The following is a 19,234-nucleotide window of genomic DNA, read 5'->3' on the forward strand; positions in this document are numbered from 1 at the left end:
TGGATGGCTCAGTTGGTTGAGTGTCTGACTCTTGATATTAGTTCAGGTCATGATCTCACCTTTCATGGGATCAAACCCCATGTAGGGCTCTGTGCTGACAATGTGGAGCCTGCTTAGGATTCTCTCCCTCTCAGGTACATGCACATGAACTCTCTCTCTCAAAATAAATAAACATTTTTAAAAAATAAAAAGAATACAGTTGTCTTGTTCTAGAATTATTTGTTTTTGTTACCATTGTCAAGGTCATTTGACCAAATATGTATGGACTTAACTTCTGGACTATATTCTGTTCCATTGATCTGTACTTCTGTCCTGTGTCAATACCAGTTTTAATTATTAGAGCTTTATAGAAAGTGTGGACTTTCAGTTTAACTTCTTTATTTTTTCTTTTCAAAATTGTTTTGGTTGTCTAAGTTCTTTGTATTTCCATAGAAATTTTATTTTTAAAGTTTATTTATTTTGAGAGAGAGTGCTCATGAGTGGGGGAAGGGTAGACAGAGAGGGAGAGAGAGAATCCCATGCAGGCTCCATGCTGCCAGTGCAGAACCTGACATGGGGCTCGATCTTACAAACTGTGAGATCTGTGAGAACATGACCTGTGCTGAAATCAAGAGCTGGACACTCAACCCACTGAGCCACCCAGGTGCCCCTCCATATAAATTTTTAAATCAGCTTGTCAGTTTCTACCAAAAACCTATAGGGATTTTGCTTGGAATTGCACTGAATCTTTACATCATTTGGAAGCAAATGATAAGTGGAGGAGAAGTGAACTGACCACACATACTGCATTAAGTTCTTCCTCAAAAGAGGCTCTTGGTGGAGCATCTCCATGTTTGCAGGAGTTATGGTGGTTGATACCGTTGTTCAGATCTTCTGTATTCTTACTGGTGGGTTTTGGTGTGCATGTGTGTGTATTCTATTAATTACTGAAAAAAGTAGGTTAAAACCTCACATTATGTCTTATGGCTTTACCTGTTGTTGTTTTTTAATATGTTAGTTTTTGTCCCATGTGTTTTGAAGCTATGTTATTAGGCACATATTCATTTATAACTGGCTATATCTTACTGATGTATTGACTCTTTTATCATTATGGAATGTCCTTCTTTCATTCTAGAAATAATTCTTATGTAATTGTTTTTGCCTGATCATAATTTAGCCTCTCCAACCTCAGTCAGTTAAGTGTCTGACTTCAGCTTAGGTCATGATCTCATGGTTCATGAGTTCAAGCCCCACATCAGGTTCTCTGCTTTCAGCACAGAGCCTGCTTTGGATTTTCTGTCCTCCTCTCTCTCTGCCCCTCCCCTGTTTGTGTTCTCTCTCTGTCTCTCTCAAAATAAATAAACTTAAAAAATTTTTTAGAAATTAAAAAAAAAAAAAAGATCTGGGGTCGCTAGCCAGTTTGTCTTATTTTCTTCACCTTCCTGAGTCTTCTAGTACTTACTTTTTGTCTTTGGTCCAGGGTTTATAGTTATGATTAGCAGGAAGAAAAGGGTGGAATGCACTTACTCATTCTTGTCTGGAACCAGAAGTCTCATACTGATTTTTAATAAATGTTTCTGTATTTTCTAATTTTTTTTATTTGCCCTAATTATTTTGTTTTTCAGGCAAATGAAGATAAAACAATGTCCGCCAACCTAAAATACCTTTCCTTGGGAATTTTGGTCTTTCAGACTACCAGTTTGGTTCTAACGATGCGTTATTCTAGGACTTTAAAAGAAGAGGGACCTCGTTATCTATCTTCTACAGCAGTGGTTGTTGCTGAACTTTTGAAAATAATGGCCTGCATTTTATTAGTCTACAAAGATAGCAGTAAGTTTTTTGGTTTTCTGTTCTCAAGTCATTGCAATTTACTTGATTATTTTGGTGTTATTTACATATGAGATATATATATATATATATATACATACATAACATTCATATGTATACATATACGTATATATATATATATACACATATATGTATATTGTTAACTACACATTTGAACACTATTGCCTTATCTAATGTCCTACTATTACAGACATTTCAATATTTTTCATTCTCTTAAGACAATTTTAGTCTAGTAATGAAGACATTTTATTCTGATCTATGTCATGATTCATGTCTTCCAGTTAATGCTGTAAATATGAAATATAGTTTCTTGCATTTATAATAATTTGAGAATAAGTAAATTCTATATAGTTCTGTAACTTTTAGAAATTTAGAGAAGTCACAATTTTTTACTAAAGTCAAGCCTTTTTATATTATTTGTTGCATTGGTTAGTCTAGTGGTGACTAATCTGATACATTTTAAGAAAAAAACAACTTTATTGAGATATAATTCATATACCATATAATTCACAGGTTTTGAAGTATAAATTTCTGTGTTCTGGGGTATATTGCATTATTCTTTGAAATTGTAGTACAATATATTTTTACACACATATATATCATAAAATTTGTAACTTTAACCACTTTTAAGTATAATTCAGTGGCATTAATTATATTCACAATGTTGTGCAACCACTAGCACTATTTCCAAAACTTCATTCACACCAAATAGAAACTCTGTAACCATTAAATAATAATTCCCATTCCCCTTTATCTTCAGTACTTGGAAACCTCTATTCTACTTTCTGTCTCTATGAATTGGCCTGTTATAGATATTCCATCTAAGTAGAATCATACAATATTTCTCCTTTTATGTCTGGCTTATTTTAGACAATGTTTTCAAGTTTAATCCATGTTGTAACATGTATCAGAACTTTATTTCTTTTTTTTAATGTTTATTTTGAGAGAGAGAGACAGACATACACACAACATGCACCAGTGAGGGCAGATGGGGGAGGGGCAGAGAGAAAGGGAGAGAGAGAATCCCAAACAGGCTCCATGTTATCAGCGCAGAGTCCCACGCAGGGCTCGATCACACGATCTGTGAGATCATGACTTGAGCCAAAATCAAGAGTCAGATACTTAACCATGTGAGCCACTTAGGCACCCCAGAACTTTATTCCTTTTTATGACCAGATAATATTTCATTGTATATATATATGTGTGTGTATAACATTGTAGCCATTAATGTATTGATGGACACTTAAGTTTTTTCCACCTTTTGGTATCGTGAATAATGCTGCAATGAATATTGAATAACTAATATTGCAATAGAGGCATAAGTCTCTGCTCAAGTCCTTGCTTTCATAACTTTTGAGTATATACATTGGAGTATAATTGCTTGGTCACATGGTAATTCTGCATTTAACATTTTGAAGAGCCACCAAACTTTTCCACAGCTACTACAACATTTTGTATTCCCATTGGCAATGTCCGAGGGCTGAAAATTCTCTACATCCTTACCAACACTTGTTATTAAAAAAAAAAAAAAATGTATAGGGGTGCCATGTGGCTCAGTCAGTTGAGTGACCACTTCTTGATTTAGGCTTATGTCATGATCTCACAGTTGTGAGATTGAGCCCCATGTCAGGCTCTGTGCTGAAAGCACAGAATCTGCTTGGGATTTTCTCTTTCCCTCTCTCTCTGCCCCTCCCCACCCCCACATGTGTGTCCATCCTTTTTCTCAAAATAAATAAATAAAATAAAATAAAAAATGTATAGCCATTCTAGAGGTGTGACATTGTATCTTATTATGGTTTTGATTTGATTTTCCCTAATGACTAATGACGTTGAGCGTCTTTTCATGTGCTTATTGACCATTTGTTTATCTTTAGAGAAATGTCTGTTCAAGTCTGCTGCCTATTTTTTAAATTGTTCATAAATTTAGTATACTTTTGAATCTATTATGGTGGCCAGTGTGGCTGTAGCATATTGATCAAGGATAAGAATGGAACAAAGAGAGATTGAATTGGCATTCAGAAAATGCAATGTAGCTTTGTAGGCTACAGATATGACCATAAAAGCAAAAAGGAAATAATTGAAATGTTTAAAATATGTCCCATTTTGTGCATGGAAAGACCAGTACAGTAGTCATATTGCCAGTAGAGGAGATGCAAGAATAGGTTCAAGAAATCATATATGGAAGCTATGGCACTAGTCCAGGCAAGAAGATGATGGTAGCTTAGATGACATTGGTAGAGAAGAGATGATGTTTATGCGACATTGTTCTCTGAACAGGAGGTATATGCAGAACCACCTCCAAAGGCTGAAGGAACTCAAAGACTAAAGAAAAAGGCTGACAAATCCAGCTTGATGAGGGTGTCTTTGGTAGCTGCAAGAGGAGTAGATCTCTGCAACAACCATCTCCCTTCAGGCCTGCTTTTATCGCCCTAGAGGTTGGGGAGTACATGTTGGAGGCCATCCAAGAGGAAAATGTTTAAGAATGGGTGTGTGTCATGGGACACCTGGGTGGCTCAGTTCGTTAAGCATCCAACTTCAGCTCAGGTCATGATCTCACAGTTCCTGAGTTCGAGCCCCACATCGGGCTCTGTGCTCACAGCTCAGAGCTTAGAGCCTGCTTCGGATTCTGTGTCTCCCTCTCTGTCTGCCCCATCCCCACTCACTCTGTCTCTCTGTCTTAAAAGTAAATAAAACATTAAAAAAAAATTAAAAAAAAAAAAAAAGAATAGGTGTGTGTCAGTCATATCTCCAAGACAGATCATATCATGGACGTTATATCCTAAGGATGTACTTAAAAGTGTGATTTGTTTTTTAATGTTTATTTATTTTTGAGACAGAGAAAGACAAAGCATGAACGGGGAAGGGTCAGAGAGAGGGAGACACAGAATCCGAAGCGGGCTCCAGGCTCCGAGCTGTCAGCACAGAGCCCAACATGGGGCTCAAACTCACGGAGTGTGAGATCATGACCTGAGCTGAAGTTGGATGCTTAACCGACTGAGCCACCCAGGTGTTCCAAAAGTGTGATTAAACAAAAGGAAAGAGTGTGTGTGTGTGTGTGTGTGTGTGTGTGTGTGTGTGTGTGTGTGTTGGGGGAGGCGGGTATTTACGGCAGATTGTCCAAGATGGCATTGATTTAGTTCACATAGATTTTTTTTTTAATTTTTTTTAATGCTTATTTATTTTTGAGAGAAAGAGAGAGACAGACAGAGTGAGAGTGGGGAAGGTGCAGACAGAGAGGGAGACACAGATTCTGAAGCGGGCTCCAGGCTGTCAGCCCAGAGCCCGATGTGGGGCTTGAACTCACAAATGGTGAGATCATGAACTGAGCTGAAGTCAGACACTTAACCAGTTGAGCCACCCAGGTGCCCCAGTTCACACAGATGTTGGGTTTTTTTTTGTTTTTTAATTTTTTTTTAATGTTTATTTATTTTTGACAGAGAGACAGAGCATGAGCGGGGGAGGGGCAGAGAGAGAGGGAGACACAGAATCCGAAGCAGGCTCTAGGCTCTGAAGGGTCAGCACAGAGCCCAGCGCGGGGCTTGAACTCACAGATGGCAAGATCATGACCTGAGCCAAAGTCCGACACTCAGCCAACTGAGCCACCCAGGCGCCCCCACACAGATGTTTTTAAACTATAATTGACATGACTTGCTAGCAGAGTAGGTGTGTGAAGATCAAGGAAATGGAGAATCCAGTCTGAGGAATAATTCCCAGGTTTTTAGGTTAAATTAAAAAAAAATTTTTTTAGGGGCGCCTGGGTGGCGCAGTCGGTTAAGCGTCCGACTTCAGCCAGGTCACGATCTCGCGGTACGCGAGTTCGAGCCCCGCGTCGGGCTCTGGGCTGATGGCTCAGAGCCTGGAGCCTGTTTCCGATTCTGTGTCTCCCTCTCTCTCTCTGCCCCTCCCCCGTTCATGCTCTGTCTCTCTCTGTCCCAAATAAATAAATGTTGAAAAAAAAATTTAAAAAAAAATTTTTTTTAAATTAAAAAATTCTAGATAAAGATTGACATTTATGACTTTGGTACTGTGAATTATTTCAAATAAGATACAAAGAATACAAATGAACATTTTAAAACATTTTTTTAACATATATTTATTATATTATTGAGAGACAGAGACAGAGCATGAGTGCGGGAGGGGCAGAGAAAAAGGGAGACACAGGATCCGAAGCAGTCTCCAGGCTCTGAGCTGTCAGCACAGAGCCTGGCACAGGGCTCGAACTCACAAACCAGGAGATCATGACCTGAGCCAAAGTCAGACGCTCAACCGACTGAGCCACCCAGGCGCCCCACAAATGAACTTTTAAAAAATGGATGACTTGGGGTACATTAAAATGAAAAAATGCCTGCATATAAAACCAAATGCGAAGATAAACCAGAGATTGAGAGAAGACATTTACATCACATGTATCCACCAATAATGAACATCCAGAACGTCAAAGAACTTACATAATTCAATAAGGAAAAGACAAGCATCTCAACAGAAAAGTGGACAAAAGATATAAATAAGCAGTCTACAGAAGAGAAACCTGGGGGCTCTTGGGTGGCTCAGTCAGTTAAGTGTCCAATTTCAGGTCAGGTTCATGAGTTTGTGCCCCACATTGAGTTCTGTGCTGACAGCTCAGAACCTGGAACATGCTTCAGATTCTCTGTTCCTCTCCTGCTTGTGCGCACATGCTCTCTCTCTGTCTCTCTCTGTCTCTCTGTCAGAAATAAATAAATAAACTTAAAAGAGAGAGAGAGAAACCTGAATGGCCAATAAATATATTAAAAAATTTCTAAAATATAAATAAATATATAAAAATATATTTATATAAATATATAACAATATATAAATATAGATCAACTTTACTAGCAAGCAGAGAAATCAAATTAAAGCCACAGACGCAATTTCAATACCCTCAGATTGGCAAAAAGAAAAAGCCTAACAATACCAGGAATTGGAAGGAATAAGGAACAAGACCTTCCCTGAACTCCTGTTGAGAAAAATATGTCACAGCATTAATTATTTTAAATTTTAATATAATTTTAAAAATGTTTAAATAAGCTAATATTTTAGATTTTTTTTCTGCTAAATCTAAGAAGAAATCTTTTGGTAACTTTTAGTTACCTTTTATTTTACTATTATTATTTTAGGGTAAGGAAAGGATAAATATCACATATTAATCTTTAAACATTTTTTCCATTAAAAAAAGTTTTCATAATCAAAGTTTTCAAGTTTTATGTTAGGAGAGAAAATCAGCTATGAAGTGTCATTATTGGTAAAGTAGTAGGATCCTTAGATTTCTCCTGTCTTTAAGGGTTTATGTATCTCTTAAAGTTCTTTGGACATTTTTTTGTGATTAGTACTGTAGGCTGGCTAGGTTGAAGTCCATTTCCAACCCCTTTCTCCCTTTGTTGTTTCTAATATGGAGACTATGAAAGAAAAGACGACATTGCCCAGCTCCCTTGCTGCAGGGGATAGCTGTGCAACAAAATCCTGGTCTGTGACAGCAAAAGAAGATGCCCACTAGGTCACTGTATCCTCCTGTTCTTTCTTGCTGCCTAAAAACAAGAACCAGACACAATTGCGGTGATCATGTGGTGACCTTGTTGCAATAATCATGTAGACAATAGATGAGAAGCATGAAGGTAAAAAGCCAATATAAATGGAGAGTGAGCTTAGGACCCTGATGTCATCCCTGAGCTGCTTTGGACCTGGCCCTGGCCCTTTGAGGATGAGACAGGTCCCTTTGAGGTTGAGCCAGTATTCACTGGGTTTTCTGTTGTTTGCAGCCAAACCCACTCCTTAGTTGTTTTACTGTCTTTTTATGATTAAAGTCTTCACAATTATTAATTGGCTTGAATGGCTGGTGATAAAATGGAATGCACAAAATACAAGTTTTTATAATGTTGCTACTATAGAGTAAGAATACTTAGCTAAAAAATTAATACTTTGAGCTTTTGGTTATCATAACTATATATGTGCAGATATGTATGTGTACATATATGTAAATACATATAATCAATTTGCTTATGTTTCCTAATGAAAGACTATAAGGATAATGTTCTTAATATGCTATGTTATAATATTTAACTTTTGAAAAATTAGTATCATTAAAGGTATATTTCAGACCTAAAAGTATCTTAACATGTAGGCCTGTTTCCATTTTTTATAGGTGAGAAAACAGGCCTTGAGAGAGAGTATGTAACTTATTCAGAGTTACTTAATTATTGGTTTTACCCATTTCATGTGTTTTCTAGAATGTAGTCTAAGAGCACTGAATCGAATACTGCATGATGAAATACTTAATAAACCTATGGAAACTCTGAAACTTGCTATTCCATCAGGGATATATACTCTTCAGAATAATTTACTTTATGTGGCACTATCAAATCTGGATGCAGCTACTTATCAGGTACTTAAAATATATTTCTAGTAGTTCTTTTAAGAAGCAAATAAACAAACAATAATATTAGCTCTTTTCTTTTTCAGGTCACATATCAGTTGAAAATTCTTACAACAGCATTATTTTCTGTGTCTATGCTTAGTAAAAAATTAGGTGTGTACCAGTGGCTCTCCCTAGTAATTTTGATGACAGGAGTTGCTTTTGTACAGGTAACTATTCAAGATAAGTACACCTTTCATTTTTATCACAGTTTCAAAACCTTATTGTGCATGGAGGATACATTTGTTATTTGTTGAAGCGAGTAAATTTTTATTCTCACAACCGACATATTTTGAGGGCTTCCTTTGAGTAAGATACTACATTGGGACTGCAACTAATGAGAAATAAAAGTCTTATATAAGTTATTTTACTTATTAGTCTTATACTCTGTAGGTCCATCGGTGTTGTTGCAAATGGTAAGATTTCATTCTTTTCTGTACCTGAGTAATGTTCAATTGTATTTATATACCATATGATTTCACTCATCTGTGGCATTTAAGAACCAAAGCAAAGAAAAAAAGAGACAAACCAAAAACAGACTCCTAACTATACAGGATAAACTGATAGTTACCAGAGAGGAGACTGGTGAGGGGGATGGGTGAAATAGGTGTAGGGGATTAAGAGTACACTCCTCTTAATGAGTTCTGAGTAATGTACAGAATTGTTAAGTTACTATATTGAACACCTGAAACTAATATAACACTGTATGTTAACTATACTGGAATTTAAACAAGGGAATGAATGAATGAATGAATGAATGAATGAATGAATGAAATTTTTAAAATTAAAATAAGTAAAAATCAAATTATCTGACACAAATCTAGTTAGGGAAATAAAATCGTACATAAAACAACACTGATTTTTACTGGATGTCTGGAGCTTTTGAGATTATTTTATTAAAAAATTTTTTTTAAGTTTTACTGATTTATTTGAGAGAGAGAGAGAGAGAGAGAGAGAGAGAGAGAGAGAATCCCAAGCAGGCTCCACACCAGCAGCGCAGAACCTGATGCAGGGCTCAAACTCACAAACCATGAGCCAAAGTCAGACATTTAACCAGCTGAGCCATCCAGGTGCTCTGCATTTGAGGTTATTAATTACTCCCTTCTTATTGTTCATCAGCTTCCCTGATACCATTCTTTCCTGGTTCTTCTCATCTTCCTAATAATTCTTTATTGGGCTCCTTCCTGGGGTCCTTTTCCTTGATATTGGGGTTGCTGGTAGGCTTGTTATTTACCTTAAATTATGTCCTTATTTTTGGAGACTTCATTCTGTAGGTTTTTATTAACACATATATGCTCATAGTTCCTTGGTCTGTGTCTCACCCATAATTTCAGATTTGTACATCTAAAAACCTGTTGGACATCTTAGTTCAGTTATTCAATAGGCTTTATAAACTGAGCATATCCAAAACTAAGCTTTACCTTTTCCTCCACCGAAACTATTCTTGCTTGTATTTTTTTCCCTCATTATTTACTCTGCCTGGGAGTTGTCTTAACTCTTCCTTCTGCCTGTACATCTATTCAGTCACTAAGACTTTGCTATTGCTGCTTTGTAATGCTTCTTGATTCTGTCCTTCTCTGTCTCTTCCCCAGTTCATGTCGTCTTGTTTCTCATGTGATCATTTGCCTCCTGATTTTTTTTACTTCAGTCTTATCCATCCCTCAAAATTCAAACTCCAGTAGTCACCACTATGGTTTATCTAAAAACAAATCCAATCATGCCAATTTCCTGCCATCCAGAGCCCTCCTCCCCGATTACTTTCTCCAGTGGTGCTATGTCTATCTTGAATAAATATTTCTGTTATTTATTTTTTAAAAATGTTTATTTATTTATTTTGAGAGAGCAAGTGAGCAGAGGAGGTGCAGAGAGAGGGAGAGAGAAAGAATCCCAAGCAGGCTTCATACTGTCAGTACAGAGCCCAGAGCAGGGCTTGAATCCACAAACCATGAGATCATGACCTGAGGCAAAACCAAGAGTAGGACTTAACCAACTGAGCCACCCAGATACCCCTAGTTAATATATTTTAAAATGGGTGTTACAAAAATATAACTGCCATTTCAAACCCATATTTTCACAGATATTGCTAAGGATAAGCTAAAGTAGGTATTACATTGTAAAAAGTGAGGTGTTTTAAATTAAAATATCACGGGGTCTCTGGGTGGCTCAGTTGGTTGAGTGTCCGACTTCAGCTCAGGTCATGATCTCACAGTACATGAGTTAGAGCCCTGCGTTGGTCTCTGTGCTGACAGTTCAGGGCCTGGGGCCTGCTTTGGATTCTGTCTCCCTCTCTCTCTGCCCCTCCCATCTCTCTCTCTCTCTCTCAAAAATAAATAAATATTAAAAATTTTTTAATTAAAATATCAAGTAAGAGTTCAGGTGGAACACAGATTTAACAAAAGCCATGAAGATAATTTCAGGAACACTGAACTATGGGATAAAGCCCACAGTGGTTAACATGATACCATATGGGACTTCCATAATAACCAACAGCTCCAGAATCATTTTTGCTGCTCCAACAGTTCACACTTTGAATTTCTACAGCTGAACTGCTTATAGAAGCTGTTTTGTGCATCTGTGCATTTACTCATTCTCTTTCTCTTTTTTAGGGAATTTTTTGAAATTGTAAGTTGTAACAGTAATATCACTATGGGAAAAAAATAAAATGATTCTAAGATTTTCTTTCAAAAGCTCTCCTCTGCAATCCCCAAGAATGGTATTGGTTGCATTTTTATCTTAAGGTCTGAGAGTGCACTCTAAATATGTACTTTGTAAAATATCATAAGAATAAACTACAGTTTTGTTTTTCTTTTTGTTCAGTGGCCCTCAGATTCTCAGGAGCTTGATTCTAAGGAACTTTCAGCTGGCTCTCAATTTGTAGGCCTCATGGCAGTTCTCACAGCATGTTTTTCAAGTGGCTTTGCTGGGGTTTACTTTGAGAAAATCTTGAAAGAAACCAAACAATCAGTTTGGATAAGAAACATTCAACTTGGTAAGTTTTAAATGCTTTCTAAAGTTATCTTTTTTTCATAATATTTTTTAATGTTAGACTTAAAGATTACTATATATCTTTAAATAAATAAGCCTCCCATAAAATCTCACTGATACAAATGTCTGGCAAGGGGCACCTGGGTGGCTCAGTTGGTTAAGCATCCGACTCTTGATTTTGGTTCAGGTCATGATCTCATCATAGTTGAGATGGAGCCCTAGAGTTCTCCGTGCTGGCCATGGGAGCCTGCTTAAGATTCTCTCTCTCCCTCTCTTTGTATCCCTCCCCCCCAGAAACAATGTATTTAAAAAACAAACAACACCAAAAAGCATTGTGTTTTAAATGAATGCCTGTTATTCAAGAATATGTAATTTTAGGTCTGTGACATAAGGGTATATATAGCCTATTTCTGTCCTCACTATTTGAAGACTTAAGAACTTTATTCTTGGTTGCTCCAATTCTCAGAGAAGATGTTACAAATAACATACTCTCTTCCTGGGGGGATAAGGAGATTAAGATACTTGACAAATGTCAATTATATGATACAGTGTTATCAACTATATTTCAAATCCTCAAGACGTGCACTTTAAATAGCTTACACAATTTTACTTGTCAATTTTACCTCAATAAAGCTGAAAAAGAAAAAAAAGAAACTTAATAGAGGAAGTTTGAAATGATGAAACTTTCATCTTTGTTTTAAAATATTATTTTTTTATCTTTTAAAATATTTATTTTATTATCTTTTTATTTCAAAATATTTTGTTTTAGCTTTTAAATTCTGTAACATTTTTTTAACTGAAGGTAAATAGTTTATAACAAACAAAAAGACCTCACATACTTAAGGACTTCATTTGAACAAATATTTAAACTATTACAGTATTATAGCGTTTAATTTCTCATACAAAAATTCCAGATATAGTATTCCAGGTATATATTAATTTTGGAAAATGCTACATGTGAGAGACAGCTTCATTGCAAATCAACCATTCTATTTCAAGTCTCTGTTCTTGTGACTTTGGAGCTCATGTTTGAAAACTTTTTTGTTTTGTTTTGTTTTTTTGTCTACATCAACTTAACAAATTTACCGTGTCTCTCCTGGTAGCAGTCAGGCCCTCCACAGTGAATGTCTGTATTCCTAATGGCCTATATTTTAAGTCAAACATTCCCAAACAACCTCTAAGCCTTAGTCCATTTTTCCAGCTGTTTTCCAGTAATGTGGTAACAAACTGAACCTTTATATTTATCACAGGATTTGTTTGTTTCTCTGCAAAATTTTATAAATGTATCAAGTTTTCTGTTTTTTGTTTTATGTTTTTTAAGAATATTCAAAGTAAGGGCACATGGGTGGCTCAGTAGGTTAAGCATCGGACTCTTGATTTTGGCTCAGGTCATGATCTCACAGTTCGTGAGTTCGAGCCCTGCATTGGGCCCTCTGCTGTCAGCACAGCCTGCTTCAGATCCTCTGTTTCCCTTCTCTCTTAATAGCATTTCTCAAGTATCAAACTATCAACAATTAGCAAATTGATAAGGTCCAACATTAGCCAGAGAGTGAAGAAATAGGAACTCTTATTACCTATGGTTGCCAGGAGTATAGATTGATATAACCTTATTGGATCTCAATTTGGGGGTGTTTAACAAAATTTTATATAAATGCTTTGATGCAAAAATTCCACTTCTGAAAAAGAATTTATCCTGTAAGTATACTTACACAAGAGCACAAAGATAGATCAAGGTTATTCATTTTAGCATTGGTTACAATTGTAAAAAATAGACATGTAGAATATTGCTTAAATAAATTGTCCGTATGATTAAATAGTGCAGTGATTAGGATCATGGAGTCCAGAGCCACACTGCCTGGATTCAAATCCTGAGTCCATCACTTACCAGCAGTGTGAGCTCAGACAAGTTTAACTTCTCTGTGTATCAGTTTCTTCATCAATAAAATGGGCATAGGAGTATCTGCCTAATAGGGTTGTTGTAAGTTAGCATACATAAAGCACTTAGAACAATTTGTGGAACATCATGTTATGTATGTCATATTATTATCATCATCCATAAATGGAATATTGTACAACTGATAGAATGCTGTAGATTTGTATATACTGACATGTATATAACCTGTATTGGATACCTTTTTTCCTAATTAGCAAGTGTTGTTTTATAATTAAAAAATAGAAGCCTAATTAATACTTTCATAAGTGTTTCTTTTTGTATTTTTTATTTTTGTAACTTTGTAAATTTGTATTACTGTCATGTTCAAAATTAGACATCTTAAAATGATTGATGTATACCTGGAACTAATATAACACTGTATGTTAACTATATTGGAATTAAAATTAAAAACTTAATTAAAAAATGAATTGGCATAAATAAAATTAAAAGAACATTTCATATCCTTTCAGTTCCTTTCCATCATGGAATACTTCAAGTAGTTCTGTCTTTATAAAAACATTGCTTCATTCTGCACTCTGACTACATATCTTACCAGACTACTCCTGACAAATGGTCTCTATAGGTTTCCATTTCTTTCTTTATAGTTTGTGTGTGTATAGTTTCTTTGTGTGTGTGTGTGTGTGTGTGTATGAATATATAAGAATATAGAGCTAGCAATAGGAAGATATGAGACACAATGAATATGCCAAAAGTGAGCATTTTCCAGATATTTGAATGAGACAGCCATGTGGTCATGTAACTTAAACATTACAGTTTTTAGTGTTCCAGAGTTGGTAATCTCTGTTCTTTTTTATATTGTCTTTGTCTTACAGTTATAATATAGTACAAAGTATAATTTTGTTAAGTTTATATAAATACCCAAGTAAGATTTTTAAAGTAGTCAAATTTTATCAAAAAGGAAAAGCTAAATATAAAATTTAGAATACCAGTGGAAAAATATCTCTCCAGACAAACTAAATGACACATGCCATAAAATTTACTTTTTTATAGGTTTCTTTGGGAGTATATTTGGATTAATGGGTGTCTACATTTATGATGGAGAATTGGTGTCAAAGAATGGATTTTTTCAGGGATATAACCGACTGACTTGGATAGTTGTTATTCTTCAGGTAAAGCATTTAAAGTCTTATATTTAATGCTAATAAACTTTATTTTAATATAGAGAATCAGAGTAGCTACTGATGTATGATGGGAGGGAAAAAGATCCCTCCTGTTAGTGCTCTCATTATATCTAGTTTATTCTGGGAAGTTAAAATAGAACTGGTCTTAATGCCACAATGAAAACTTACTTTGAAAAGGTCATAAATGAACTTTATTGTATTTAAATTTGACATAATGAAAATGCAAGTTTAAGAATTAAAGAGTTGAAGTTAGAGGTAAATATAACTTCTGATTTTTTTTTACAGTTCTTGTTGTTGTATATGTTGTATATGATCAGCTCATTAAGGCTCAAAAGCAGATCTAGATATTTAAATCTGTAGCAGGTACATATTAAAATATTCCTATCAAATTATCTCAGTTCATAATTTGAAATTGTTCAAGGGTTGAGTAATTTCATCATCAAAAGAAGAAAACAACTTGATAACGCTGGAGGATACAAAAGTTAAGATACGAGTCACTGCCTTCACAAAGCCTTTCTTTAAGAGGTATTTGAAGCTGTAGGAGCAAGCTCTCTTACAGAAATTGTGTGAAGGTGGCAAATTGTGGTTGTGTTTTGAAAGCAGGAAATATACTTCTATTTTTAAGATAGGAGAAGAGACCAGGATAAATGAAAATTCAGGGGAAATATAAAATAGAGATAGGGTAAGTCAGAAGAGTTTGTATGATGGCTTTTATCCTAGCAGAAGGAAGCCCTCTTCCTATAAGACTTGAGTTAAATAAAGAAGGTTTGGTATAGTTGGTATGATTCCATAGAAACTGAATAGATGATTGACTACATTGCCAGGAGGTAAAGGGACTCAAACATCAATTTGTAGTGAGCTCAACTGGCATAATTTGTGACTCTCACTAATAATAAGCTTCTGTCTTGTGAGGAAGTTATTAATGTGGGTAACCCAGATTTAGGAGTTTATAACTAGAGTTTGGCAGAAAACAAAACTATGTTGTATGGTAAAACCTCACTATTTAAGCAGGTACAATTTGGAATTTGAGAGGGATTTGGCAGAAAGTTCTTTCTACAATCTTTTCAGGAAGAAAAATCTGACAGCAATAAAAAGGGGATTGAAGGGCGAGGAGCTAGAGGGAAAAAAGCCAAGTTAGGAGCCTATTGAAAGACTAGTAAAATAACTTAAATTACACTTTATTTTTACCTCAAAAGTAAGAACATTTCATTGATCCAAGTGACAGTCTTCCCACATTTGTCTGAACAAGTGATGCTTAATTACTAAACTGGTTGAGGATAGATGTTTTATTCACAGTACAGTTAAACTAATATAACAAACTGCAGATTATGCTGGTAGTTACTTCAGGTAGCTTTTGTAATAAAAGGGCTATTGAACAAAACTCTATGGTCATAAGAGATGATTTTTTTAATTTATTATTATTTTTTTAACATTTATTTATTTTTGAGACAGAGAGAGACAGAGTATGAATGGGGGAGGGTCAGAGAGAGGGAGACACAGAATCTGAAACAGGCTCCGGGCTCTGAGCTGTCAGCACAGAGCCCGACGCGGGGCTCAAACTCACGGACCATGAAATCATGACCTGAGCTGAAGTCAGCCGCTTAACCGACTGAGCCACCCAGGTGCCCCAAGAGATGTTTAATAAAAATCACTTATTGGGTCACCTGGGTGGCTCAGTTAAGCGTCCAACTCTTGATTTCTGCTCAGGTCATAATCTCACAGTTCATGAGTTCAAGCCCCATGTTGGGCTCTGCACTGGGGCCTGGTTGGGATTCTCTCTCTCTCCCTTTCTCTCTGCCCCTCCCCTGCTCTCTCTCTCAAAATAAATAAATAAACATTAAAAAAAAATTTAAGGGATGCCTGGGTGGCTCAGTCGAGCCTCTGACTTCTGTCCATGATCTCACGGTTCATGGATTTGAGCCCCATGTCAGCCTTTGCACTGACAGTGAGGAGCCTGCTTCGGATTCTCTGTCTCCCTCTCTCTCCCTGCTCCTTCCCTGCTCGCTGTCTTTCTCTCTCTCAACAATAAATAAACATTAGTTTTTTTTAATTAAAAAAATAAAATCACTTATTACAATGAGATTAAATTTATAGGACAAAAGTCTAAAGTTTTATTGAATAATGAGATTGTTTGGGAAAGCAATTTTATATATGTTTGTTTAAAATAATCTTTTAAAACTTTTGCAGGCACTTGGAGGCCTTGTAATAGCTGCTGTTATTAAATATGCAGATAATATTTTAAAAGGATTTGCAACCTCTTTATCCATAATATTATCAACACTGATATCCTATTTTTGGCTGCAAGATTTTGTGCCAACCAGGTAATATATTTTTTTCTATTGCTTTAAGTCTCCAAAATATATAGAAAAGTAAGAATTCTTAATAAGATCTGGTATGAAAAATCTTGTTTTATTACAACTTTTGAAGGATCATGGAAATACCATAAAAGATCCTTTTAACTATCTTTTAAAAAAAGATTGCAAACTAAATGCATAAAAGAAAATCTTCCACTGGAAAGTTTTTTATACAAATTTGGCTAGCCAGAATTTGCCCAACAGATTAAAAAATTTTTTCCAAACTCTTCTCCAAAGTAAAAAGTCATATAAAAAAGTTAATAAGTCATATAAAGGCATAAAATAAGTCATATAATGGATTTGTATGTGTGGAATTTATGTAGATAAAGCCAGGAGAGTAAATGACATTCTTGAATAGTTAACATAGAGAATGTGGCGCAAGAGAAAACTCTTTTTGATGGTGGCAGGAAGATGTGGTTGGTTGGGAAGGGAGTTGCAAGGGAAGGCAGAAGACCCAGGATGTTTGGTGTCGTGGATGCCAAGGGAGGAGACAGAATTAGGAAGAATGAAGTATGATAAATACAGATGGTATTGAAGGTCCTATCATTTTTAAAATTTATAATCATAATTATAATCATAATTTTAATTTCTAATTCCAGAGTAATGAGATTATATTTTAATGGATTCCAGGATACTATACTTGGTTTTCCTCTAACTCCACTCCACTCTTCATCTTCTCAATTTCTAAACTTTGGAATCTGAAGGCTCTGCCCTTGGACCTCTTATTTACACTCACTCCCTTAGGTGATCTCTATTCTCAAGGCTTTAAATACCATCTATATGCTAATAACTTTCACATTTTAATTTGAATTCCAAGCTTGTATATATAATTGCCTATTTGACATTTTCACTTGAATGTCTACTACATAATTCATTCCCTGTCCCTATAAGGGTTTCCCAATTTAGTACATGGTAGCATCTCCATTCTTCCAGTTGCTTAGGCCAAAATCTTCCTTGACTTATAGGAACACAGTTTATCCACAGTAACCTAAGAGAAGGCAGAGTCTATGGATATGGATGTATAGACAGACTTAAAAAGGAAAGTTAAAACGTATGGAAGTTCTTTACCTCCTGAGTGAAGTAAGAAGTAAGGTCATCAGCTTCTCTTTACCCTTCTCTCATACATCATTCTAATCTAGAAAGAAAGCCTGTCAACTCTTCCTTTTTGGTATCTCCAGGGTCAACCATTTCTCACAACTTCATTGCTACCATCCTGGTCCAGGACACACTCATTTATCATCTTGATTAAGGAAATAATCTGTTGATGTATCTTCTTGCTTCTTCTCTTGGGCTGTGTTCCTACAATTTTCTCCATTCAGCAAACAGACTGATTATTTTCTATGTAAATTAGATCATATGATTCCTCTGTTCAGAAATCCTCTGCTTTCCATGTCATCTAAAAGTTGTCATCATTAATGACCTATTTGATGTGGCCCTCAGCTACCTTTCTGTCCTCATCTGATAATCTGATACTACTTTCCTCTTATTCACTTTTTTTTTTTTTTTTAATTACAGTAATCTCTTGGCCATGGGCTTTGATTTGTCCTTCAGTCATCTTGGAATACTCATCCCCTATGTATTCACATGACTAACTTTTTCACATCCTCAGGTCTCGGTTCAAATGTTACTTTATCAGGAGACCTCCCGAAATAAAAGGGCACCCCCCTCCATTCTATCATTCTTTCCTCCTTTCTTCAGAAGATTTATTACCATCTTATAAGCAAGGCCAGAGGTTGGCCTATAAGAGGTATTCCTTGTGTCTGAATGAATGTTCAAGATCTTAAAATTTTAATACAGCTAGTAAAATTCATTTGCGTCATTAGAGTGAGATAGGATTATGGGTGGAATTTGGCAGGAGAAAAATATAATATGCCCTTTATATTTCTATATTGAACATTTATGGTTTCCTTCTAGCAACCTGGACAATAGGTCTGGGACATGCATGTTGAGATCTGTGATTTTTTTGTGACATCAGTTTAAAATTACTTGTTTCTAGTTTGTATGAGAATGAATTACTTAGCTAGTGAGACTAGCCTAACAACTAGGATCTATACCTTAATTATGCTTTAGGTACTCTATTCATTAAGTGGGGGCAGTTATGCACTTTGTATTGTTTGAAAATGTTTGGAACTATAGATTTTTAGGGTACATTTAAAAAAGCATACCTTAAAAAAAAATCAAACCTCATATAAGGCTAAGTCAGGGTGTTAACTTTAAATCTTTGAAACATGCAGGGAATGAACAAGTAAATGAAAGGGGAAATCAGTAGAGGGACAAAATAGTGGTGTGTCAATAAGATGCATACCTGCATGTAAATCCATGTTTCTGAGGGTCTGTGTAAGGTATGTTGCGATGAAGAGAAAAAGAGAAAAGACAATGATACCGTTATTATTGAATGAATGAATGTTTTGACACTGAGCCGCATGAAGGAGATGGATTATTTTCCTAAAATAGAACTAGACCTTCTGTCTTTGTATATTCTTATTTTTGTGAAGAGCATCTCTTAGGAATAAATCCATGACCCCTATTCCAAATGTATTAATATATTTTCCATGGTTACCCCCAT

General features: G+C 35.6%; 1 protein-coding gene across 5 annotated transcripts in view; it reads left to right on the forward strand.

Annotated features, from left to right (window-relative positions):
- Nucleotides 1-19,234, forward strand: part of SLC35A3 (solute carrier family 35 member A3) — a 55,081-nt gene that overhangs the window by 29,351 nt on the left and 6,496 nt on the right. For 3 of the 5 annotated variants that reach the window (XM_040471083.1, XM_040471085.1, XM_040471084.1), the window contains exons 2-7: nucleotides 1,605-1,809; nucleotides 8,070-8,224; nucleotides 8,302-8,424; nucleotides 11,072-11,243; nucleotides 14,184-14,302; nucleotides 16,502-16,635. In XM_040471083.1, the coding sequence (XP_040327017.1) occupies nucleotides 1,605-1,809; nucleotides 8,070-8,224; nucleotides 8,302-8,424; nucleotides 11,072-11,243; nucleotides 14,184-14,302; nucleotides 16,502-16,635 (908 nt within the window). Of the gene's footprint in view, nucleotides 1-1,602; nucleotides 1,810-8,069; nucleotides 8,225-8,301; nucleotides 8,425-11,071; nucleotides 11,244-11,426; nucleotides 11,870-14,183; nucleotides 14,303-16,501; nucleotides 16,636-19,234 lie in introns of those variants that run through there. The other 2 variants (XM_040471087.1, XM_040471086.1) reach the window with 2 other exon arrangements.

The sequence above is a fragment of the Herpailurus yagouaroundi genome, unplaced genomic scaffold (assembly GCF_014898765.1).
Source record: "Herpailurus yagouaroundi ecotype Mexico unplaced genomic scaffold, PumYag 77, whole genome shotgun sequence".
NCBI lineage: Eukaryota > Metazoa > Chordata > Mammalia > Carnivora > Felidae > Herpailurus > Herpailurus yagouaroundi.